Source organism: Panthera leo, chromosome B3 (genome assembly GCF_018350215.1).
Source record: "Panthera leo isolate Ple1 chromosome B3, P.leo_Ple1_pat1.1, whole genome shotgun sequence".
In the NCBI taxonomy this organism is placed as follows: Eukaryota; Metazoa; Chordata; class Mammalia; order Carnivora; family Felidae; genus Panthera; species Panthera leo.
The window spans coordinates 118,315,400-118,340,462 of record NC_056684.1 but is presented as its reverse complement, the minus strand read 5'-3'; the positions used below and the strand labels follow the sequence as shown (position 1 = coordinate 118,340,462).

Below are 25,063 nucleotides of genomic sequence, written 5' to 3'. Positions count from 1 at the left end.
GAGAGAGACAGAGCATGAACTGGGGAGGGGCAGAGAGAGAGGGAGACACAGAATCGGAAACAGGCTCCAGGCTCCGAGCCATCGGCCCAGAGCCTGACGCGGGGCTCGAACTCACGGACCGCGAGATCGTGACCTGGCTGAAGTCGGACGCTTAACCGACTGCGCCACCCAGGCGCCCCGCGACACCTTTATTGGAATATAATTCATATACCACAAAATTCACCTTTGGGAAAATTTTTTTTTAACGTTTATTTATTTTGAGAGAGACAGAGGCAGTGCGAGCCAGGGAGGGGCAGAGAGAGAGAGAGAGAGAGAGAGAGAATCGTAAGCTGGCTCTGCACTGCCAGCTTCGTGGAGCCCGATGCAGGCCTTGAACCCACAAAACTGTGAGATCATGACCTGAGCTGAAACCAAGAGTTGGGCAACTCAACCGACTGAACCACCCAGGCGCCCCCACCCTTGGAAGCTTGTTAATGGTCCCAGAGATGGACATTGCTGATGGCCACTCAGGGCAGTGATGGATCACTCACTCTGAGCTGAGTCCAGAGAACTGATGCAGTCCCAGGAAGCCTCTGCTTTCACTGGGACTCAGAGTTTGGAATCCTGTCAAGGGTGCTTTATTTCCTGGAGTGTTTCTCAGCAGACGCACTCACTGGGAACTGGAGCTCTGTGCTCCTCTCTTCCCTGCAGTTGGTAAAGGTCCATGGTGGAAAAGAGCCCACTCTGTGGGGAAGGTCCTGGAACACGTTCTTTTTTTCTTCTCTAAAGGGCATCCTTCTTGGCTGCCCCAGAGGTTAGAGCTTCTAAAACCAAAACTTTCACTTCACATGTCAGTGATTCTGCACTGTCATATCTGCAGCAAAACCGACCTCCAGGGCTTTCTGGAAGAGCTGCAGCTGGCTGTGCACACCCTCCTCTGCCTGCCTGTGGGAGGCAGGCTTCTCCTAATAGGCAGGGGCCATCTGAGACCGCCTGGAGCCCTCCTCTCTTGCACATATGCCCCCTTCCTTCCTCTCTTCTTTCTGAAGTAGCCCGAGTTTGTTAGTGTAGTTGGGGTGAAAGGATGTGCTGTTCCAAGATGAGCAGGACCCCTTCAGGTCACTGACTTCTGTTTCTCATGCACCCTGCCACCTTCCCCTACTCCTCCTGCTGCTTCCTGGGCCAGGCCCAGCAGCCGGCAGCAGGCAGCAGCGGCAGCAGCAGCGTGGGACAGGGAGGAAGTCCTGGCGCGACAAGGTGGAGTGGGGAGTGCCCTCTGGAGTGGCTCCCGCTTACTCCCTGGAGGCTGGGCCCTGGCTCCATGGTGGCAGGCTCTTCTAGGAATGTGTTCCCCAGCTGGGTTTTCTGGTTGGTTGGGAACATCCCTGGGCTGATCTGCACTGGCTCTCAGGGGCTGGCTCAAGGCTGGCTTGAAGCCAGAGTTAGGGGTTAGGGGGAGGGGATGGCCACAAGCCTGCAGAGGAGGCCACAAGCCTCCAGAGTCAGGGGTTAGGGAGGCCCTAGGGGGAGGGACGGGATGGCCACAAGCCTGCAGAGGAAACCTGGCAGCAGTGGGCACTGAACACGAAGTGGCTTTGCTTTTGTTTCCGTCACTTGGATGAGGTGTCAGTGGGGAAGAAGAAATGAGACAAATGGAAAAAACAAAAAGGCTTTACACTGAATCTCTGCCAGGAGTCCTGACGGTCTAGCCTCTACTTAGGGGCCTGCATACCTGAGCACCCCAGTCCCTCAATGGCTCACTGTCTTCCTCTCGGGGAGATGGGAAGAGGAAGAGAGAAGTGACAGAAGATTGGCTTGCCCTGTGATCTTGGGCAAGTCACTGAACCTCTCTGAACCTCAGCGTGCTCATCCATAAAACAAAGGGGGATAAAACCCTCACACACACAGGGTTGTTGAGGAGGCTGTGTGTGGGACGTGCTTTGAGAATTGTCAGGAACAGTACTGTCATATCAGATGCTAAATCCGAGAGCCTGGGCTTTTCTTTGCTGGAGGTGGTTTCCCTGGCTCCTCCATTCACTTTTTACAATCACAGAATCATGGGTTTTAAACTGGAAGGGATTTTAAGAGGTCATCTGATCCAGTCCCTTGGTAGAAGTATCTTTATTTTGAAGATAAGTCTGTGTTAAGGTGTCATTATTTTGACATATCTATCCTACTATGGCACACGAATAAGCCCTTTTCCTCCTGGGTGAGGTGTGAGCTCCAGATGCACACAGGTGCTTCGGCCAGCAAAGGGGTGGCCTAGGAAGAGACAGGAGTGCTTCTTAGGAGGGGGGTGGGGGGGGGTAGGTCTCTGTCATCTGCTTTCTGGGGGCAAAGGCCCTTGCCCTGCAGGCTCAGAGAGGGTGTGAGAATCCCATTCTGCTGCCTCTCCCCTTCTCCCTGAGACAGCAAGAGATGCACTTGCTTCTGAGGACTGGTCACAGGGGGAAGCAGCAGCCAGGACAGAGTGTATTCTTCAGTGTTTTTTCCTTCAAGGGCAGACTTCCTTCTGACCCATTTCTTTGGGAAACACAAAACCCCAAAACAAATGGAAAGAATCTCCCTTGGACTTTCTCCTGGCCCTGGAGCTTCAGTTGAATGTGGGGGCCGACAAGAATCTCCAGAGCAGCAGAAATGTTTCTCATCGTCCCACCAGCCAGGGGGCCTGGGCGGTTAGCTGGGAAGGCAGGGGAAATGTGGGCAGGCAGTGAAAAGCTGCCCCCACCGTGCCCTCCATCGCCAGAGTTAAACCCAGGAGCTCTTCATTACCTAAGCAAGTGGCTCTTTTATAGGGGCTGGGGCCAGTTTCTCAATAACCTTTGTACCACCAGGATCCTGGTGAGCTAAAAGCGAAACTTGGGGAAACTTAATGAAGTGGCCTGGGAGAGGGCTGTGCATGATTTACCGTATCCCAAGCCAGAGTTTTCTTTGTGGAAGAAAGCGACTTGTGTCCTCCCCTAACATCACATACACACTTTCCTGGCAGGCCCGATGGGTTTCCAAGCATTTCGTCACCGTCTCCTTCTGACCTTGGTGTGAAAGGAACGAGCCGCGTGGCCTGTTGGTTCCAGCAAAGCCATTGGGGGCGCCGGCCTGGGCTGAGGGAGGAGGGCGACCCACTCGGGAGTGGAGGTGAGGTCTGCTGGAAATCCCCAGCCCGGACAGCCGCCCGAGGTTTGAAGACGCCTTCTCCGGCCTTATTTGGTCGCAGGAAGTAGGCGGCGCTAGGCCTGCTGGCTGCGAGGCCGACCCGAGACAGTTGTGCTGATGAAGTGGTGGAGCTGGTTCCTGCTCGCCGCCGTGCCGCGCGCGCCGGCCGGCCGCTGGGCGCTCCGCGCTCCCAGCCCGGAGTTGTGCAATCCTTTGTAGCACGCCAGAGAGTCCTCCTCCTTCGCTGTTGCCTCTCGCCCTCTCTCTCTCTCTTTTTTTTTTCAAGCTGTGAGCTCAACCGATGAGTCAGAGCAGTGCAATCCTGACACTGCATCGCAGGACTGGGGGTGACACGGAGGGAGGGAGAGCGATCGCGAGGCAGACACCGCGGGCGCGGGGTGCGCCGAGGCTCCTGCGCCGTGAGCGAGGGGTGACAGCCCGCGCGTCCCGCCCGGGCCCTGCCAGCAAACTTCCCAGCCTTGGGAGGCGCGGGCTGGCGGAAGCCCTGCGAGCGCCGCGGGGAGGCGACGGCGCCTGTTTGTTTTTAAAATCCGGGAGTGCGTGCAGGCGGCTGGAGCCTGGGAGGCGACCGAAGGCGGCGGCCCGCGGCGGAAAGAGGACAGCCGATGCTGGAGCCCGGGCAGGAGCCGGGTAAGTGGGGTGCTCGGCCGGCGGCCGAGGCCTGCACGCGGCGAGAAGCAGCCCGCCCTGGAGGCGGCGGCCCAGGGACCCCGGAATGCGCGCAGGCGGTGGCGGCGGGGCGCGCGGGCTGCAGCTCTGCAGGCGCGGCCCGGAGCGGGGGCGCGGGACTGCGGGGGGCGCGGCGCGTCAACTTCTGCGGCCTGGGCGGCCGGGGCGGGGTGTGCGTGTGTACGTGCGTTCGCCGCTCCGCAGCCCGCGCGTCCGCGGCCCGCACCGCCAGCCCGCAGCTGCGTGTGCCCCGCCAGCCCGCCGTGTTTGTGCAGCTACGCAGCTCGCGCGCGGCCCCCGCCCACCCGGGCGCGGCCCCGGCCGGACCCCCCTCCCCCCCCGCCGCCCCGTTCCGAGCCGCCGGGTCGGTGGCCGCACAGGAATACGGCTGCTCCTCCCGCCGGAGAGAAACGTGGTGTCCGCAGGGAGCGGCTTGCGTGACCGAGCTCAGGCCCGGGAGGCGCCGGGAGGGGCTCGCTCGAGCTGCAGGAACTTGGCGCGGGAGCCCCTTCCCCTGGTCCTGCCAGTGTGCACGGCAAAGTGGACCTGGAAGCTGTGCCCGCGCCGGGACTTTAGGGGACAGACGTGCAGGGGCGGCAGGGAGCTGGGGCAAGTGCAGCAGAGGCCTAAACTGGAGCGCTTAGGGCGGGCAGGCGGCCTCACCCCGCGCTCCTCTGCGCTGCTGGCGCACCTAAGACCTGTCATCCCTCTCGGCCGCCCCCGCACGCCCGCGCCGCTGCGGCCTGCCGAGCTCTCCGCACACCTCATCGTGGACTGTTTGGGGGTGCCCGTCCGGAACTCGGGAGCTCGGGTTTTGTCTGGACCCTGCACATGGCCGGCTTGGTGGAGGTGGTTTGACTCCCCCCCCCCCCCCCCCCCCAACTCATGCTTACAGGAGCGTGTGCACTAGGTTGCCCCTCTTGAGGGCCCCCATCCAAACAAGCCTCTGGATCAGGGCGTGGTGCCGCCCTGGGGTTTTCAAGCCTCAGCCCCAAGGAAGGCCAGTCTGGAGGAGGTACCTGCCACTCAAAGTGGTGGCCACTGCGTATTCCAGCCCAGCCTCCAGAGCGAGCTGCTGGAAAGATGAAAGGGGAAGTTACTCGCCCCATTTAAAACTTTGTTGGTCACAACTTTGGTGGCAACTTCCTGCTTCCACCATCCCACATCGGATTTGTGTGCCTGCCTGTGGAGCCTGGGTGGGGGGCCGGTGGGATAAGAGAAGAGCTGGCTGGCCAAGGCTGACTGTGGAGGCCACCCAGGCACGTGTGTGCAGGGGATCCCTGTTGGCAGTTGTGGCTGGGGGGAGGGGAAGTCTGGCTGGCTCCAGTAGGGGGAGCCTGGCCTGGTGGCGGCCTGGAGGCCTGGCCTCCTTGTCCAGGCGGCTTCAGGATTGAGACTGGAGGCCTGGTGAAGGTGGAAGAACTGCAGTTCTGAGGAGAAACCTCTCCTCCCTTGTGGGGCCCCTGCTGAGGAGAGGAAGCCACCTGCTTTGCTCCAGAACCTCCCAGGGGTGATGTGGCACATGATCAAAGAAATGCACCCTTTCCACAGGTAGTTAGGTAGCTTCAGGACTAAGGGGAAAAAGAGAAACCTTCCCAGGTTGAGAATTTATGGGTCCTCTTTTTCCTACTGCTCTGGACGTTGAATAAGAGGGGTGTAAACATTCAATTACTGTGATAAACCATCTCATTGCCTGGCCCTGGCCCAGTCTCCATTCTAATTGGATCGATCTCTGGCTAGTTACTCTGGTCTGAGTAGCTCCTAGGGGACAAGGTGGTGAAGAACCTAGAAGGTCCTCCCCCCCCCCCCACCCCCCACCACTGTACAGCTTGCTTTGGGACAGTCTGCCCACTGCCAGTGTGGCTTTTCCAAGTAGCAGGCAGAACTCTCACTCTATGCTAGGAGAGGGTGCCCTGGAATGTCTATGGGGATGAGAATTCAACTTTTAAATGTGGGATTTAAAAATAACCCAATTGTTGAGCCCTGTGGGCTGCCGCTTGTAATAAATGGAGAAAAGAAGAAAAAGGAACAGATACAGTTACAGATTCAGGTAAGGGCTGCCCATGACTGCAGAATCCAGGCAAGGGCTGCCCAGTAGAGCCAGGAAAAAGAGGAGTGGAAGAAGGCGGGGGTGGGGGAGGGGGTGGGGGTGGGGGCGGCACATGGAGCACTGTGTCTTGGAAGGGGAATGGTCCCAGTCCAGGAATCTGGCCTTGGTAGCCCCTCTCCTGCAGTTGGGTGTCCCAGATGGAAACTTTGCTTACTGTGGAGTAGGGATGGCTACAAGTAGCTGGGAGATTCCTGCTGATCCTTCGAGGCCTGTTTCAAATGCCACTTCTTTTGAGTCTTCTCTGAACACTCATTTCCACCTTATGTAGTCATTTGTGTACATTTTGCACCGTGGTGCTCAAAACATAAACTCTGAGTCTCTGTCCCGCCTTCAAACAGTTGCAGTGAGGATTCTGAGATGCAGCAAGTACGTTCCAGGATCACCCTAGCCTCTGCTCTAATGTGTGCTACTTACTGTTCTCACAATGCTTGGCTTCCAGTAGGTGTTTAGTATATGTTAGTTGAACAAACGAATGAAAGATCTCCATCAAGAAACTGTGGGCTTGCATGTGGTGGGCCCAGGGAGTCCTGCTGCCGGGACTCATAGTGCACCTTTGGTTTCAAAGGGGTTGGTCCATGAGCGGTGAACCCAGTTTCTTGGCCCTGCCCTGCTGCTGATCTTCTGGCAGACAGAATGTGTCTGGTCATTCTGACCCCAGTGGGACCTCAGGGTGAGAGTGTGAAGCCTCCTGCCTGGGAATCTGCTAACCTGGGCATTTCCTTTGGCCAGGCCAGTTTGGCACCGTGTGTGTGTGTGTGTGTGTGTGTGTGTGTGTGTGTGTGTGTGTGAGCGTGCGCATGCGCGTGCACTCGTGCACGCAGGAAACGCAGCTAGTGGTTGCATTCCGATAGAGGGGTTGCTCCTACACAGTAGAGACTGACTGTGTGGGGCTGAACTAAATAAACTGCACGCAGGTCTGGAGCTAGGTGGAGTGTGCTGAAATCTCCACTTACTTAAGGGATCTGCATTTGCATTTGAGGCAACATTCAGGACACCCTGAGACTGTGAGCTCATTTTATGAATCGGAAGCATTACAGCATAATTTTGTGTTGGAAACTTCTATTTGGAATCCAGATCACCCTCCCTCCACCCCAACACATGCACACTTACAGGGGCGCTCACAGTCACACACTTGGGAGTGATGACAGTTAGTGGGGCATCAGTTCAGATTCCAGAGCCATCAGGCAAAACTTGTCCACACCCACTTCCGCCCCCATACTCAGATCACCATTCCTGGATGGTGTGGGGACAGTAACCCGGGCAGTGACTGTGAAGGAAGCCTAGCAGGTGCACAGGGATGAGGACTGGGCAGACGTGGGTTCCTACTCCAGCTTCTTTACTTCCTGTGTGGCTTTGGGCATTGCTTAACTTCCTGAGCCTCAGTTTCCTCACGTGTGAAATGAGGATGATAATAGGGTCGCTGTGAAGGTTAAACAAGATCATGCATGCAAAGTGCCTGGCACACAGTAGGTACTCAACAGACTATGGCTATCATTTCACTGGTTCCCCCCAAGTCCAGCTGTGTGCCTTTTGCTCCTCCCAGGGAAGAGGAAATGAAGTCTGTCCTGCTTGTGGTAGGAGGGCCCTCCTCCAGAGCATTGGGGCTTGTGTGAATGAAGCTCATTTTATAACTCCCTAGGCCGTGGGTATAGCTGTGTGATCCTCTGTCCTCTAGACCGGCCCGGATCCTGGTGCCTGTGTGCTTTTGCTAGGGATTCCGTCCCTGCAGCCCAGGGTTAAGGGCTCAGCTTCCCAGAGATCAGATGGTGCTCTCAGGAACCTACCCGCCCAGGCCTCAGGCAGAACTGCTCACGTGGGTGGGAGGAAGGCTGCTTTCTCAGCCCAGGAAAAAGTCCCCTTGTCTTTGCTTCACCTGAAGCCTCCCAGTGTGACCTCAGTGGAGGTTTGGGTGGAGCTGAGGGTGGGAGTTGTCTCTCTAAAGAGCGCTTTGGCTCTTTCACCAATTGAAATAGCAGGGGTGGAGTGGGGGAGGGGGGAGACACCAACGTATTATATAAGAAGTTGCCACATGTCAAGACAGAGCTGGGGTTTTGCTGGGGCGGGGGTGGGGGTCTCCCCGAGGGACCTGATTGCCTGCTGTGGTTTGCGGGGGCTGGTGGGGAGGAGAGGGGCTGGGGGCCTGAGGCTTCCCTGGCAGTGGTTCCTGCTCTTGCTCTTCCTGGAACGGAGCCCGGTGCTGTGGCCAGCTGGGGAAGGTGCTCCCTGTTCTCTCTGCCTTTCTCTCCAGCCGCAGGGAGCTCGTGGGTTATTTTTTCCAGGCAGTGCTGCTGCTTCCAGGAGTCTCAGGGAGGGGGGAGGGGAGCAACCAGGGCAAGATTTGTCCACACCAGAGCTTGAAGAGGGGGAAGTATACCAGGCTTGCACCCAGAAGGGGGTTCCCTGTGAGGCTGCCCAACTTCTCTGGGGAAATAGGGTCCAGAGAAGAAGGAAAAACGGTGAGGGGTTTTGATTCCCAGCTTTTTCCAGCAGTTGGGCAGGCAGAGGCCCCATCCAGCCTGCTGTTGCCAGAATTTGTCAGTTCCTTGAAGGGGAGGGCCCCAGAGCTCAGAATTGCTTACGTGATAACTGGCACCCTGAGAGTGCGTGTACCGCTGGCTTTTCTCCCCCTTTCTTCCCTTCTACCTCCTCCTCCCTCTCCCAGCCTTCTGGCACCTCCTGGGGAGTGTACCTGACTGCCTGACTGCCGCTCAGATCCCTCTCCCGACCTGATCTTGCTCTGACCTCCCCAGCTGGCCCTGGGTCACAGTCCTGGGCTCCCCAGCTCACAGGAGTCATCCCAGAGCTGGAAGGAACTTTGGGACATCTAGTCCCAACTCTTTGCGTTTCAAATGGGGAAGCAGAGAGGCAGTGAATTCCTTGAGGTTCCCCTCCATGCCCCCACTCTCACCTGAGGCGGGTAGGAAGAGGAGCTGCTCCAGTGTCCATCCGGCCCCTGGCCCCTGCCCCTCCCAGTTCGGAAGGTGGGAGGGCTGCTTCGGTGCAGGAAGAGCCCAGAAGAGTACTGTCCCTGCTCCTGGGTGTGGCTGAGTCCCCAGCTGGCTCCATAGTTATTTATTTGTGTGCGTGTGTGTGTATGTGTGTGTGTGTGTGTGTGTGTGTGTGTGTTTGAGTTCTGTGGTTGGGAGACTGGATCTGAGTGAAAGCAGAAGTACCCGCGCTATGTCAACTATGTGGCGGGCAGATTGGACCTAATAGGGACAGTCAGGAGAGGAAGAAAGGGGGCAGAGGCCCCCTCTGCGCAGTGGCCGCTGTGCTCTTTTTGTCCCTGCATCAGTGCTTGCACACTTGAGCATAAACAGCCCTTCCATGTTGCTAGCAGCTGCCTTTCCTTGCTGGCTTTGGGCAGAAGAGGTGCCAAAAATAACCAGGCGGCACTTCCACTTGTGGGACCTTCACTGTGGTCGCCTTGGGGCAGGCTGACTTGCTCTCTGCAGGCGTCCCTGCTCATTCGTCCTCTGGCCACCCCTCCCCAGCTTCCGTCAGGTGATGGCACTTTCCCTTTGAATGCTCTTCTTCGAGTGAGCCCAGGAGGGTGGCAGCTCCATTAGGGGCCTGGAAGCTCTGCCAGGTATTATGTGGGGACTCTCGTCTCACCGTGTCCCTGCAGGCCCTGCTGGGACAGCTGAGCCCAGGCCAGGCCTGTGCTGGGTGTGCGCCTCCTGGGTCCTTAGGCCGGAGGCCCTGCCTGCCCGCAGAGCCCAATACTATTGCTGGGACCCCTCATCCCCTTGTCCTGCTCATGCTGGCCAGCCCTGCGCTCAACCAGCTGCAGAACTGAGTCGCACCATTCAGTTCCTCCCGAGGTGGTGAAGACTGACCATGATGCTACTCCCGCCCAGCAGAGGGGAAAGGAAAGCACATTTCTTGAGCCTTTACTTTGTGCCGGGCACTCCATGTATATATCAGCCTCATCTAATCCCACAGTAACTATGAGGTGAAGATGGTGTACCCATTTACTGACAGAGACCCATAGAGTGACCCATAGAGAAGCTGGTGATTGGAGAAGCCCAGGCACATTTTGTCAGACCCTAAAGCCCTGTCTCTTTTTTACCATGCAGCTCACACTCTTCTGCGCTCTTTTCATGTGCAGAGGGAACAGTGTTTTGACCCTTGGAATGAAGGACTGGTGTTGGGAATTCAGGCACCTTTAGACTGGCTCATTAGGGAGATATTCTGGGCTGGCAAGGGTGGGGAAGACCCCTCTGAGGCTTCCCTCTCCAAACACTGCACAAGGCAGTCAGAAGCCCAGCCTGAGCCACGAGGCCCTCCTGTGGAGGGCAACAGGCACATGAGGGTCAGCTGTGTGTGTGTGTGTGTGTGTGTGTGTGTGTGTGTGTGTTGGGGGGGGAGGGAGGTTGCTGGGGGAGTCGTTCATGCATGGGAGGAGTAGAAAGGTTTAGTTTTGGCCTCCCTGAGACCTTCCAAGTGTCTCCTCCTCCCCAAACATGCCAGCCTCTGTAGTCACACCTGACATCGGTTCTAGGACTTGGGTCTCCCTTCCTGGCTGTGAGGTCTGACCCTGGGGTCCATCGTTCCAGCTGGCTTGGCCCAGGTCTCAGAGTATCTGGTTGGTGTGGACTTGGGGCTTGGGCTGGATGCTCTGCTGGTGCCCAGTGCCAAAGGCCTCTGGGTGTATTTCAGGAACAATAAAGAATAAATCAACACAGGAAAAAAAGGCCCCGAAGCAGCTGCTCAGAGACTGGAGAAACGCAAGGAATGTGTGAGCACTTGGCAGAGGCCCTGGATCTTGACCAGGGCCTGAGAAAGGGCGCGGCATTGACTGGATGGTTGGGCAGATGAGGCAGGCGGCTCTGTGCCCACCTTGTAGTTCATCCAAGAGGCCCAGGCAGCCATGATGACATCCCCTCTGCCGACAGCAAGTTTTTGTGCTTCTTGGTCACTAGCAGATATTGGGGAGCCATATTGTCCCCACTCTTTTGCTCCAAACCAGCAAGACACCCCCTCGCTGCCCACCCCGTGCCACCCGGTAGGTCTTGGCCACTTCTGGAGCTGACCACGCAGGAGACCCTGGGCTGATAAGGACACCACACGTGCCAGACCCCTCCCTGTTCTGCCTCCCTACCGAGGGGGCATGAGCCAAACATCAAGGACCTGGCATTGCCAGGGAGTGCTGAGTGTAAGAACACCTACCTGGGGAGGCCCTGACCACACCTCCACCCAAGGAATCAGCTGCGTGTCCTTGAGCAAGTCACTTCACCTCTTAGTTTTATCAGTCATGAAATAGAGATTTGGACCAATGATCTTTGGAGGGGGTGGGCACTATCTGTCTCCCTTAATTAGTACGTGCAGGGAATAGCCCTTATTTAGAAATTCAAGTTCTTGAGAGGAAACCTTTCGGAGAGCCCTGTGCAGAGAGGTGGGTTGCTAGGGCTGGGGCTGATGCTCAGTGCCCTGGGTGGAGGCCATCAGCACTAGTAGGAACCCAGTCACGGAGCCGACTTGACCCAGACTTCAGGGTGCCAGGAAGGGACAGGAGCCTGAGCATCATTGGGATTTAGGATGTCTGAGAAGCAGGGGAGAGTCAAGTCTTTATTTGTAAAAGGCTGTTTGTCAACTGCGGGTGTGGGGTTGGAGAGTATGGGAGGGGTGTGGCTTCCTCTTGAGCAGAAAATGTTGAGCCTTCCACAGGTTGTCCCCTGTGGTGGTGATCACCAGTAGCCTCTTCATCTTCAAAGCCATCCCCTCCCCAGGCCTCTCTCAGCCACCTTTTCAGGTTTTCAGGCCAGCTGGAGCTGCTTCTCCAGGGAGAAGATGTGAGCAGTCCCGAGGCTGCTGCCATCTGTCCCAGCCACTAAGCAAGACGTTGAGCCTGAAGCCCTGGGGAGGAAGTTGGCAAAAAGGACTGTGGGTTCCAGTCCCTGTCTTGCCTCTGTACTCCTGTGGCAAGTGATTTGACCCCTTGGACCTTCAAGTTCCTCATTGAAAAAGGGGGAGAGTACTAATACCTACCTTGTGAAGGTGAAACAGTGCCATGGGCTTAGCACCATGGTAGTGGCACCCTCTGGAAGTGTTGGAGATGGCGATGGTGGTGGAGGAGAAAGCCTTATTTTTTGTGATGTTGGGATTTCACCTTGGCTCCAAGCCTGCTCAGTGTCTTGCCAAAAGGTGTGGCCTAAGTGGAGGCACGAAACATTGTTATTGGAATTCTTGGTTCTGGGCCCTGCTCTGCTTCTGGATGTGCATCTGCAGGCTAATTTCTTTCCTTCTCTGGGCTGCTTTGTGGAACGAGGAATTGGACTGAGTGAACACTGGGCATCCCTTAATATTTGGAATCTGTTCAGCTTCCCCAGCTGGGCCCCGCTTTGCTGGTTGGCTCTGAAGAGAGGCACAAGCCACCTTTCTCCCTGTGGAACGGAGTCTCTTGTTCCAGGGTGAGATCCTACTGACCCTGCAGCTCCCAACTCACCTCTGCTGCCCTCCCCCCTTACCTCAAAACCCCATGGGCTTCCAGGGGTTTAACAGATACCCCCAGTCTTTCGAGGAGCCTGTTTCTGACAGACTGGGGCTGGGATTATGTCTTGGTGGGAGTGTTCTATACTGTGCTCTACTTAGAAGTGCTCCCAGGAAAAGCAGCAGCTGGGAGGCAGCAAGAGGAAGGGGGGAGGTGCCCATATGAGTGGGGTTCTCCTGTGTAGCATTCCTTCTGAGGCCCACAGCAAGTGTGGAATTGGGATTTTTCTGGAAGAATGATGGGAAGACCAGGGACTTTGAAGGCTGACAACAGGGATTTGAATCTTGCTTCTGCCTTCTTAACGGCAGAGCCTCGGTTTCCCTCTAGAATGCAGACAATCAGATGCCCAGATGGGAAGTTTGTAAGCATGGATTCGGGTATGTCAAGGGCCTGGCGTGGGGGAAGTGCTCCATAAATGTTTGCTTCCTTCTTTTGGATATTCTGTAGACAGGCAGGGGGAGTGAAAATATTTGCCTGTGGCCTTTTTCCCGGGGAGAAACAGGCTGCATAACAAACTGTTACAGCCCCACAGGCCTCGCCCTCCCACAGCTGTTTTGATTCTGGGGTCAAGCTTGGGGTCAGGTTCAGTGTGTGTCCGGTGTGGGGGATGGGAGAAGGGCTACCCAGGCATTTGCAAAAATCTGAGCTCTGCAGTTTCCTAGGGCTGTGGAGAAGGTGTAGAGACCATGGTCTGAGGGAGTGGCAGTTCTGGGCTGGGAGAACTTGACAAGTTACTTATCACCTTCATTTCCTGTAACTTCCCCAAATTTCCTTCTGTTATTGATTTTTAATCCTATCTCATTTTGATTGGAGAACATGCTTGGTATGGTTTCAACTCTTTTAAATTTATTGAGACTTGTTTTATAGCCTAATTTATGATCTATCCTAGAGACTATTCCATGTGTTCTTGAGAAGAATGTGAATTCTGCTGTTGTTGGGTGGAATGTTCTGTGGATATCTGTTAGGTCTGGTTGCTTTATAGTGTTGTAGTCTTCTATTTCCTGTGGATCTTCTGTTTAGTTGTTCGGTCCATCATTCAAAGTGGAGTATTGAAGTCTGCAGCTAGTATCGTGGAGTTGTCTGTTTCTCCCTAACATGCCGACAGTTTTTGGTTCACGTATATTGGGGACTCTGTTGTTAGGTGCATATATGTTTATAATTGTAATATCCTCTTGATGGCTGGACCCTTTGATCATTATAAAATGCTCTTCTTTGTCTCTAGTAAGAGTTGTCTTAACGTCTATAAGCATAATATTAGCATGGCTGATCCAGCTCTTTGGTTACTGTTTGCATGGTCTATCTTCTGACTTCCTTTTACTTTCAACTTGCCTGTGTCCTTGAATCTAAAGCGTTGTCTCTTGTAAACAGCATATAGTTGGATCAATGGGTTGTTTTTTATTTTTTTAACCCATTTTCCCAACCTCTCCCTTTTAATTGTAGTGTTCAATCTATTTACATTTAAAATAATTATTGATAAGTTTGGGTTTACGTCTGCCATTTTGCTATTGATTTCTGTCTTGTGTCTTTTTTTGTTTGTTTCTCTGTCACTCCATTACTGTCCTCTTTTGTGTTAAATAGATATTTTTGAGTGTATCATCTCTGACTTATAAAATGGGACCAAGAAGAGCGAGGGTTAAATGAGATGTTGCCAGCAATGCATTTAGCACTATGCCTGACAGATAGGATGTGCTCAGTAGACATGGCATTCATCTGGGCCTCTGGTGCTCTAAGAGCTGTGGTCAGCCCTAGGGCTAACTGAGAGCAAAGTCCATCCAGGGCTCCATGGGACTCCTCCTAGCTCCTGGGCAGGGTATGGCCCTCTGGCAGTCAGCTCCTTTAGGAGGGAGGAGCAGTGGGTCCCTGGAAACCACATTGTGCCAGTCCCTGACCCTCTAGTCTTCCCCTACTCCAGCATCTGGGCAACACGTGGGCTGCTTATGAAGCACTGCATATTTCCACGGCCCTCCCCCCTGAGGCCTCACCAGACCCGGGAGCCCATCGATCGCTTAGGGTAGGTTTGAGAACCACTGCTCTCCATAGATGGGCAGCAGGGTCTGTTAGAGATCTGGTTTGGAGTTGGCAGGCTTGGATTTGAATCCTGGCTCCTCATTTGTGTCCTTAGGCTGTGACCTGGAACAAGGTACTTTTCAGAGCCAACCTTTTCTCATTTCTCAGATGGGAATAGTGGTTACACAAGTGAGCAGTACTCACACACATTGGGCATGTGGTCAGTGCTGGTGGCTAACATGTCACGTGGCAGTTGCTGGTTACAAAGGTGTTTCTTCGTCCTGCCCTGTCCCCCCTGCCCAGCCCAAAGCTCCTAAGTTCCTCAAAGGCAGGAACCAGTGAGCCGCAGCTCCTGGACCAGACACCTGGTGATCTGACAACCAGCCCACTGCACTCTCCATTGGGCCCAGGCCCTGATCCTCCCCAGTCTTGGTGCAGAAACACAACGAATTGAAGAAGCCTTATGGGACGGTGGTTACTGTGAATAAGAGCATGAAGATTCAGAAGGGGTGAGAACAGTGTGTGCCAGAGGCTGCCTGCAGGAGGTAGGCCTTGAAGAAAGGTGGATTGTCAGAGTGGAGGCAGGGCTTCCGGGCAGAGGGAACAGCTGCGGCAAAGGCTCAGAGTCAGGGAACTCTCCCCAGGTTACATGTTCCTTGTATTCCTAGCTCCTGCATGGGCCACTGTGCATTATAATCAGTGTGTGTTTCTGTGTCTCTCTTCCATGAGACTGGGAGCTCTGTGTGGGTAGGGACTGTGCCCCTTCTGTGTCTCCCAGAGCCTGGAGGGCTGCACAGGTGTTGTGTATGAGGAGGGGAGGGGGGGGGGGCGGTTGTTAGCTAGGCAGGGTGAGGCCATGCCCCTGTGAGAGAGCTCCTCTGTGTCTTGGCCTGTCTTGGGCAGAGTCTGGCACTGGGGCTCAGACACAGACTCCAGAGGGCTCTGCCCTAGACCTGCTGGGAGCCCTGCCTTTCCAAAGGGAGGGAGGGGTTGGAGCAGCCTCCAGTGGTGTGAGTCCCTTAGGGCATAAATTTATAAGGAGACCAAGGGCCCCACCCATCCCCATGAGGCCCTTTCCAGAGGTTTAGCTATTTAAGGAACTTAAGGGATATTTGCTGATCTCTTCTGCCAGTTTTTACCTTACTCCCCTGGGATTCCCAAATCCTGTTGGAAGGGGTTTTCCTGGGCTGCCTGTGATTATTTGTGGCCCTTGACTAGAAGGGAGGCAGCCAGTCCCCTTAGTGTGGGCAAAATCTGAGCCTGGAGGCTCGATCCTTTCCTGGCTCTGCCTGAGACTCTTTGCTTCCCCCCTATAAAACAGATCTGGTTATCCTGGCCTCTCATGGACATCCTGACTTCCTATGGACTTCCTGAGGGTGTTTGCTGGAAGTAGAGGAGAGGGACAATAAAGGTAGATACCTGAATGAAGCTCTGAGGGTGGCTCAGAAGGCAAAGGAGTCTTCTCTCACACATATCCCTTTAAAAGCATCTCAGTGTTAGCATTTAAAAAAAAAATTTTTTTTAACATTTATTTATTTTTGAGACAGAGAGAGACAGAGCATGAACAGGGGAGGGGCAGAGAGAGAGGGAGACACAGAATCTGAAACAGGCTCCAGGCTCTGAGCTGTCAGCACAGAGCTCCATGCGGGGCTCGAACTCACGGACCGCGAGATCATGACCTGAGCCAAAGTCGGACGCTTAACCGACCAAGCCACCCAGGCACCCCTCGGTGTTAGCATTTTTATGGTCACAGCTCAGACTGCTGCCAGCTCAAACCCTGGCCAAACCTTCCGAGCCTGACCAGCTTGGTGGCTGAGACCCCTGAGACTCTATTGGCATGGGCTCTGCATTTCGGAGCTGAAGTTGAATCTGGAGAAGTGCTAATCTGGGGACTCTCTGGATTGGGAATGGGCAGAGCATAGGGCCTGCTCTCTCACGCCCCCAGGGGCATGTCAGAGGCAAGTCCTTGTCCCTGTTGCTGGTGTCTCCTTCTTTACTGGTTTGCAAACTCCTTTATAAACAAGACTTATGTGTCCAGTGGGTTGGAGAAATGGGGCCCTTCAGCCTGGTGTGAACTTGCAGTTAGAGCAGGGCAGACAGCACTGCAGATGATTGCACTGTGTCCAGAGGGAAGGCTTATGTAGGGCCTGGGCAACTCTAGCTAGCCCAGGATGTCAGTTCCAGATTACTTGCTTAGTGTGGTTGTAGCCACAGGCCCCAGAGTATCTGAGAGAGAACTTCCCAGGATATGAGTGTGGGCTGGAGGGCCAGCTGGGCCATGCTGGGCTCCTCTAAGAAGGGAGGGCTCTTCACCCCCTGCATCCTAGCCAGACACCTTGGTGTCTTAAGCCCAGCCATGTCAGGGCACGAGGTAAACAGATCCACAGGCTCATGTCTCTCTGGCTGTGGTCTAGGTAAGGGTGGGAAGCCATGGGGAAAGAAAAATTGGACAGGACAACAGAGGGGCTGGCACTTTCCCAAGTTGACCTGCATGTGGTGTGGGGCAGCAAGTGGCAGTCGAGGGGCAAAGTAGCCTGTGGGCCAGCAATTAGAGAAGAATTTGTGTTCAGATGGGTTGGAGAGGGCCTGAGGCGACTGATGGGATGGGGTAGGATGGGGTTAGGAGGCGGGACCTTTTCACTTCATCTTGACATCATGGAGATCTCTGATGTGCATCAGGGAGAGAGACTGGAAGTCAGGGCTGGGCAAGAGCCCAGGGTGGACGTGCGGGCCATGAGTCGTGCCTCTGCCCGGGCAGAGCTCTGACTCACCTTGGGCGCAGTCTTGAATGAGCATCCCAAGAGGCAGATACAAGCCAAATGCCAAGGTACAACGGTCTGCAAACTCTGCTCCATGGAGCTTGCAGTCTGCTGGGGACAAAGAAATAGAAATAGGCACCTGGAATTTAGTGTGCTGAGTGTTGGGGGGGGGGTGGTGGTTGGGAGGTGTTGTGGGCTCATAGTGAAGCTCCTGGCTAAGCCTTGGGGTGAGGGAGGACTTCCCAGAGGAAGCAGTGTCTCAGACCTGAAGGACAAGTAGGACCTGGCCAGATGAAAGGGTGGAAGGGGTCCTAGGCAGAGGTGCTGCCTGGCCAAAGACCCGGAAGCAAAGCAGGAACAGCACTGAATGACGGCTCAAGCATGGCAGGTTGAGAGAGCTGGCAGGAGCCAAAGTCTGCAAGACTCGTGGGCAGGATAGTTTAGACTTTGTCCTAAGATAGCCTGTCTGGTGCTCTGGGAACTGGCTGGCCTAGAGATTTGGAGCCTTGTTAGATGCTGTATTTAGGTCTGTTTTGCCTTGGTTAGGGATGCATGAGCTCTGACTCCCCGTCTTCCTAGTGCTGACTTGGTGGGGTGGGAAGTGGCCTCGGTTGTAAGAGCAGCAGCTAGGAGTTTTAGCAATAAAGGTCAGGGGGGACTTCCAGTCAACTCCGATCCCTGGGTCAGAGCTGAGCCCCTGCAGCTGCTGGGACCAAGCTAGTCCTGGCCTGTGGAACCTTGACTCACAACGGTCTTGTCTCTCAGATGGCTGTACGCAGTATCTCTAGCTTGGGAGTGGCCCTGGTCCCCTCTGCGGGCATGTGGCAGGGCTGCTGAGGGTACTCGGGGAGCTGTATGTGTTCTAGTTGCCCTCCCTGGAGGGTATGGTGTCACCATCAGCATAGAACTCCCAGAGGCCTTTCCAGCACCTTCTCTCACGTGTCTGCAAAATACATATGTGGGTTCAGCACTGTTTCCTTTTCTTGGTGCACATTGCTTTCTTCTATAGAGAAACAGTGCTTTCCACCACAGATCTTCCTGAAAGCCTCATAGGTTCCTGGTCACTGATGTCAGACTCTTGCCTTGTCTTCTGTCCAGGGGTGTATCACCGGGTCTGGTTAGGGATTGGTTGCAACAGTGCAGTGCCCAGCGGAAAGGAGAGTGAATACAGCCGGGACAGACAACCAGACTGATAAGAGTGGGTTGCACTGTCTGGGGCCCCTTGGTGACTGTGGGTTTCCTTTTGCAGTGTTCCTGCATCCGCTGTTAGAGACCCTGCAGCTGGTCCCAGGGTGAGCTGCCTACAGAGGTTCCTCGTTACACCCTCTTCCCTGCACCCTCAGGGAGTTGGCCCACAGGTCTGCAGCCTTCGGAACAGATGGCGTCCTTCCTCTTCCTCGCTGTGAGGAAGGACAGGCCGACTTCCACCTGAGGAACAGAGAAGTGGGGCTGGGGCACAAGAAATGAGAGGAAGTGGCTCAGTCTTGTCCAGCGTTGTGGGCTGTGATGTACGCGTAGGGTATGAGAGCTGGAAGCCCCACCAGCAGCAGCTAGACCTGAGGCAGGGGTGAGCTTGCAGGGGCTGGAGAGGAGGTTAAAATAACAATGCTTCATGCTTGGGCTTCATGCTGATTTACAGTGCTGTTGTGGGAACTGGACATATGCAGAGCACTTAGGACAGACCTGGCACAGGTGCATTTTATTATCATCATCATCATCATCATTCTACTACTACTATTATTACTACTACTTAGGGCGCTGCTGCCTTGGTGTGTCCTTTCCCCACCTTCCTCTAGGGGTCCCAGGCATCTTTCACTCTTCTCCTCATGACCCCAGATAATGACCTTTCTGCTCTGTGGGTCCCAGGTCTGGGTCTCTGTGCTTTTGGCACTCTTAGCCTTCCAGTAGGGGTGACGGAAAGGACTCTGCAGAAGCTTCTGGGGGTGATTCAGCCTCCCCAGAATTTGCCCCCTTGGTTTCTTATAAGCAAGTTCCCAGCCTAGCTTTAGAAACCTACTGTGGTGTCCTGAGTGATCGTCCTTCATTGCACAGGGTGCAGGGTGGGAAGAGGCAGACCAGCCTCACCAAACAGCTGCTGGTGAGCCAGCGTGGGGCCCAGGGCAGGAGCAGCCCTGCCCTGGAGCATTATTCACAGACTCCGCCTCCATCTCACCCAACCCAGTGTGCAGAGCTTCCCCTCCCCCAGGCTCTGAGTGGCCATCCCCCGCGCCTGGTGCCTGGTACCCTCCACAAGGTGCACACTCGCACGCTCGTACACCCAGGCTCATCTGCCACGTGGGCCTTCCCTTCCACCAGTCTCCGAGCCCATGCTGTGGCTCAAAGGCAAGAGGGCTGTGACTGGGGTAGGAGGGCAGTCTATGCCTGTAGGACCAGGGGATGCACAAGTGCATGTGAGCACCTGAGGGGTTCTCAGGTCCCCTGGAGGCACATGGACCTTCCAGCTCCCCCTCAGTGCCCTCCCCTCAGCACATTCTTCCTTCCTCTGCCTTGCTTCTGCAGACACATACTTCTAGTTTGTTCTTGCTGCTGGGCGAGGCAGAGCCTGACTCCCGTAGCTAGGACAGTCCCAGCCTGCAGCTTCACCATGGTGCTGGGAGTTATTATTTTCATTGAGGGGGGCCTGGCTTTTGGGTCTTTGCTCTGAATTGGGTTGGCCGTCAGGGAATGAGAGTTTAAAGGCAAAAAAAAAAAAAAAAGGAGTTTGTTCTAAAGCTGGTCCTCTGAGCTCCCACTGCTCCAAATTGTACCCCTGCTACCAGGGCCAGGACCTCTTAGATGCCCACCTAGTCTCTCTCCCTCCCCAGGCTCGCATAAGTGAAGACAAAGGGGGTGCCAGAGGGAAGAGTCTCTCTCTCTCTCTCTCTCTCTCTCTCTCTCTCACTCTCTCTCACTTACTTCAGGGCCCAGAGCTGAGAAAGGAAATGGAGGAGGAAGTTCCTCCCCTTCTGGGTGCTGGTGAAAGTGAAAGGCAGGTGGGGGGGGGGGGGCTGGAGTGAGTCACAGCCGCTCAGGAGGGGAAGGGCTGGGGAGCTGCGGAAGCCTGTGAACGGGTGATAGGAGGCCTCACACTGCGAGCCTGCTCTTACTGCCCGGCCCTTCTTGGCCGGGTTGATTTCCTGGGAACCCCTGGGACTGCTAACTAGGACCTGGAGCTTCTAGGGTCTGAGGTCTGAGGTTGGTCCGGACCTGCAGATTTATTCCCCAGGGCTTCCTGAGCTCCCCTCCCTTCCCTTCCTGGCCTGACTGGCTCCGGACCAGAATCTCGTGGGGAAGAAGTAGGCCATGTAGCTCCCACCCTCACCAACTTCCCAGGGAGGGGGAAAAAAAACCCTCTCTGAAGAAAGACAAAGTCTTTGAAAATACATGTAAGTTATAAAATACTGGTCTTCATTTTGACTGTCCTGTAACAGGATAAATAGAGCAATGTGTTTTGTTTTGTTTTTTAAATCAAGTTAGAAAATAACCACAGACACTCTGAGCACTCTAACTCACACTATGTCATAGGAAAATCCCTCCAGATCTAAATTCTAGCAATCTGCATCCCCTCAGTATCATAGTTACTCTAGTCCTTTGATCGGGAGCTCTTTGGCAGTGGAGGAGGAGGGTAGGTGGGGATTGCTGACTGGCTACCGGGCTGGATCCCGCCTCCAGCCAGCCAGGGCTGCAAAACAGGTTCTGTGCTGGTTTAGGGAAGGCTCTGGCAGCCACGGTCCCACCCTGCAGCTCCTCCCAGGGGTGGGGCTAGAACTGCACATACCCTTCTAGGGCCTCACCTACATGCCTCAGTGCAAAGGACGTGAGCCTAGCCCTGGGCCTTGGACTCTGCAAGGACTTGGTGGGCTCCCACCCTGGAGCCACATGGTTAGTTAGGAATGACCCCTGTTGTCTCTACTTCCTGTGCTTGAGATAAGCTCAGAGCATCAGAGGAGGCATTGGCTGCATAAAGCTCCTTCTGGGTCTGGTGGGGAGGCTACTGCATGGACAGATGTGCTCCACCAACTGGGCAAGGGGAGTCAACCGAGATGGGAGCTCAACATGGCCTTTGTCATTCCTTTTCCCATCTTGGCTACAGGGGCTCTGACTGGATCTCAGCCCCCCTTGTTCCCAGGGTGGTGCCTTTGTGCCGGGTACAGATTACACAACCAAATGCTGCAGGGTGAGGTGGTGGGACACAGAGTCACAAAGCGCTGCCTTCTGGTAGTTCCCCCAAGGTTCTGGCTCCTGCCTCACCTGTGCTGCTCTGTGAACTTGGGTCCATCTCTCATACCTGTGCTAACATCCGGGGCATCCTGGGAGGCTATGGCTGACACTGTCACTATTCTTCTGTCTGCAGGCTCCAGGGTCCTGTGGAACATCATGAACTGGGAAGAGTAGATGAGCCCAAGAGCCATCCTACAAAGAGCAAGGAAGAGCCAACAGTTCTTTCGCCCTGTGCCTGACCTCACCCCCCAGCACTTTCCCCTCCCCCTGTTCTGCCCCCACTGGCTCCTGGACTAGAGCTGGGCTTCCAGCAGAACATCCCCACGGGGGATGGGCAGCTGGTGAAGTAGGGCTCACTGCCGGGGCCCAGTTGGCCACACCATGAACCTCCAGGCCCAGCCCAAGGCTCAGAACAAACGGAAGCGTTGCCTCTTTGGGGACCAGGAGCCAGCTCCCAAGGAGCAGCCCCCACCCCTGCAGGCCCCACAGCAGCCCCCAGCCCCTCCACAGTCCACCAGAGTGAAGGAGGAGCCTTACTTTGGGCACGAGGGTCCGGCAGGGGCCGCCCCTGTCTCCCAGCCTGTGGAGCTACCCCCTCCGAACAGCCTGGCCCTGCTGAACTCTGTGGTGTATGGTTCCGAGCGGACCACGGCGGCCATGTTGTCCCAGCAGGTGGGCTCGGTCAAGTGGCCCAACTCTGTGATGGCTCCAGGGCGGGGCCCTGAGCGTGGAGGCGGTGGGGGTGTCAGTGACAGTGGCTGGCAGCAGCAGCCAGGCCAGCCTCCACCCCACTCGACATGGAACCGCCACAGCCTGCCCCTCTACAGCGGACCCAAGGGGAGCCCTCATCCTGGCATGGGGGTCTCTACCTACTACAACCACCCCGAGGCACTGAAGCGGGAGAAAGGAGGCGGACCGCAGCTGGACCGCTACGGAAATGCCGTGCGGCCGATGATGCCACAGAAGGTGCAGCTGGAGGTAGGGCGGCCCCAGACGCCCCTGAACTCTTTCCATGTGGCCAAGAAGCCCCCAAACCAGACACTGCCCCTGCAACCTTTCCAGCTGGCGTTCGGCCACCAGGTGAACCGGCAGGTCTTCCGGCAGGGCCCACCGCCCCCCAACCCCGTTGCGGCTTTCCCACCGCAGAAGCAGCCGCAGCAGCAGCAGCCGCAACAGCAGCAGCAGCAACAGGCCGCCCTTCCCCAGATGCAGCTCTTTGAGAACTTCTATCCCATGCAGCAGCCACCCTCTCAGCAGCCCCAGGACTTTGGCCTGCAGCCGGCCGGACCCCTGGGGCAATCCCACCTGGCTCACCACAGCATGGCGCCCTACCCCTTCCCCCCCAACCCTGATATGAACCCAGAACTGCGCAAGGCCCTCCTGCAGGAGTCAGCCCCACAGCCTGTGCTACCTCAGTCCCAGATCGCCTTCCCCCGCCGCTCCCGCCGCCTCTCGAAGGAGGGTGTCCTGCCTTCTGCCCCTCTGGATGTGGCTGGCACCCAGCCTGGACAGGAGCCCACCAGCAACCTATTCCTACATCACTGGCCCCCACAGCAGCCACCACCCGGGCCCTTGGGGCACCCCCATTCTGAAGCTCTGGGATTCCCGCTGGAGCTGAGGGAGTCGCAGTTGCTGTCTGATGGGGAGAGACTGGCACCCAACGGTCGGGAGCGGGAGGCTCCCACGATGGGCAACGAGGAGGGCATGCGGGCAGTGGGCACAGGGGACTGTGGGCAGGTGCTACGGGGCGGGGTGATCCAGAGCACTCGACGGAGGCGCCGGGCATCCCAGGAGGCCAATTTGCTGACCCTGGCCCAGAAGGCAGTGGAGCTGGCCTCACTGCAGAACGCAAAGGTGAGAGTGGCATGGGATGGAGGCCTGGCCTGGCAGAGGGCAGGGTGAGCTGTGTCTGCGGCCAGGGGCGAGCAAGTGACTCCAGGTCTACGGGGTGGTTTTCTTCTTCACTGAAGGAAATGAAAGAACCCATATGCTTCAGGAAGTTCTAAACTCCCTCCATGCAAAGAATCTCTACGTAGGTGCATTCATACCTGAAGGAAAGATGAAAGGTTTGCAGGCAGGAAGGTGCAAAACACTGTCATGGGTTGGCTTCTTCATTTGGCACATGAAGGATTGGGAGTTGAGGAAGGTGAAACCATTGCCAGATCCAGTATCCTAAAATGAGACCGTGGCAGTGGTTTCCACGGGTGATGATACTTGTCAAAATGCATCGAACTGATGACAAATAGGTGCATTTTGTTGTATGTGAATTTTACTGGCAATAAAGTTGATTTAAAAGAAAGGACAGTAACAACAGGGAAGAAGAATGAATAGAATTTGAGCACCTCTCTTGTACGTGGAGTTTCTTACACTTGATCAGAGAAGTAATTTATCATCAAACCCTACGACAGGGTTGCTGAGGCCCATGGAGGATTTCCAAGGTTATAAAGCTAAGATAAAGGCCTGGCATCTGACTCCAAAGCCAGTGTTTTCCCCTCCTTCACTGGAGGTTTCAAACCGCCCCCCCCCCCCCCCAACCCCCAATGCCTACAGCAAGGCTGGATTGTCAGAAGCTACAGAACTTGACTTCAGGCAGTTTCCAATGGGGAAAAGATACAAAGACCATCATTACCTTGTAAAAAGTTGCTTGTTTACTTCTTTTGCAGAAATAAGTTTTTTTTGTTTTTTTTTTTTAAGTTTTTAAAATTTATTTTAGAGAATGAGTGGGGTAGGGGCAGAGAGAGAGGGAGAGAGAATTCCGAGAAGGCTCCACACTGACACAGCACAGAGGCCGACATAAGGCTCGAACTCTTGAACTGTGAGACCATGACCTGAGCCGAAATCAAGAGTCAGATGCTTAACTGACTGAGCCACCCAGGCGCCCCTGCAGAAATAGGTTTTGAATTTAGATACTATTGCATGTGCCACACACTGTGCAGGTCAAACGAAACACATGTGTAAGCCACTTGTGGCCCAAGATGGTCATCTGAGGACCGCTGCACCAGGCCAGGATTGGAGGACCTGGCAGAGGGACGTTATGGAGAGTATTTGGGAGTGTGATGAGAGAAAAGGTATTTAGGGAAAGACCATTGGGAACCATTATGGGTTCCTGAATCAAATGCGACTAGGGGTCCTGGACTTATTAGGACTTATCTTCTAAATCTTACCTTCGTTCCCCCTCCCTCTCCTTCTCCAGGATGCCAATGGCTCTGAGGAGAAGCGGAAAAGTGTGCTGGCTTCAACCACCAAGTGTGGGGTGGAGTTTTCTGAGCCTTCCTTAGCTGCCAAGCGAGCACGAGAGGACAGCGGGATGGTACCCCTCATCATCCCAGTGTCTGTGCCTGTGCGGACTGTGGACCCAACTGAGGCAGCCCAAGCTGGAGGTGTTGATGAGGATGGAAAGGGTCCCGAACAGAACCCCGCTGAACACAAGCCGTCAGTCATTGTCACCCGCAGGCGGTCCACCCGTATTCCTGGGGCTGATGCTCCAGCTCAGGTATGAGGGGGCTCCCCATGCAAACACCTATAGTACCTGTGTGCTCCTGGGGGCCTAGTACCCTATGGGAAAAAAGAGGTCATGGTAGTATAGGAGGGATTCAAGCAACCTGCGAGATACTGTTTATATTTTCCAAGCCAAACTTATGGATAAATGCA

At 55.3% G+C, this 25,063-nt stretch overlaps 1 protein-coding gene across 4 annotated transcripts in view; it reads left to right on the top strand.

The window, feature by feature from the left end:
• The window catches only part of MIDEAS (mitotic deacetylase associated SANT domain protein), a 67,778-nt gene that overhangs the window by 21,935 nt on the left and 20,780 nt on the right, over positions 1–25,063 (top strand). For 2 of the 4 annotated variants that reach the window (XM_042943727.1, XM_042943730.1), the window contains exons 1-3: positions 3,054–3,783; positions 21,546–23,266; positions 24,606–24,905. In XM_042943727.1, coding sequence (XP_042799661.1) covers positions 21,794–23,266; positions 24,606–24,905 — 1,773 coding nt within the window. In that variant the 5' untranslated portion in view covers positions 3,054–3,783; positions 21,546–21,793. Of the gene's footprint in view, positions 1–3,053; positions 3,784–18,440; positions 18,484–21,545; positions 23,267–24,605; positions 24,906–25,063 lie in introns of those variants that run through there. The other 2 variants (XM_042943729.1, XM_042943728.1) reach the window with 2 other exon arrangements.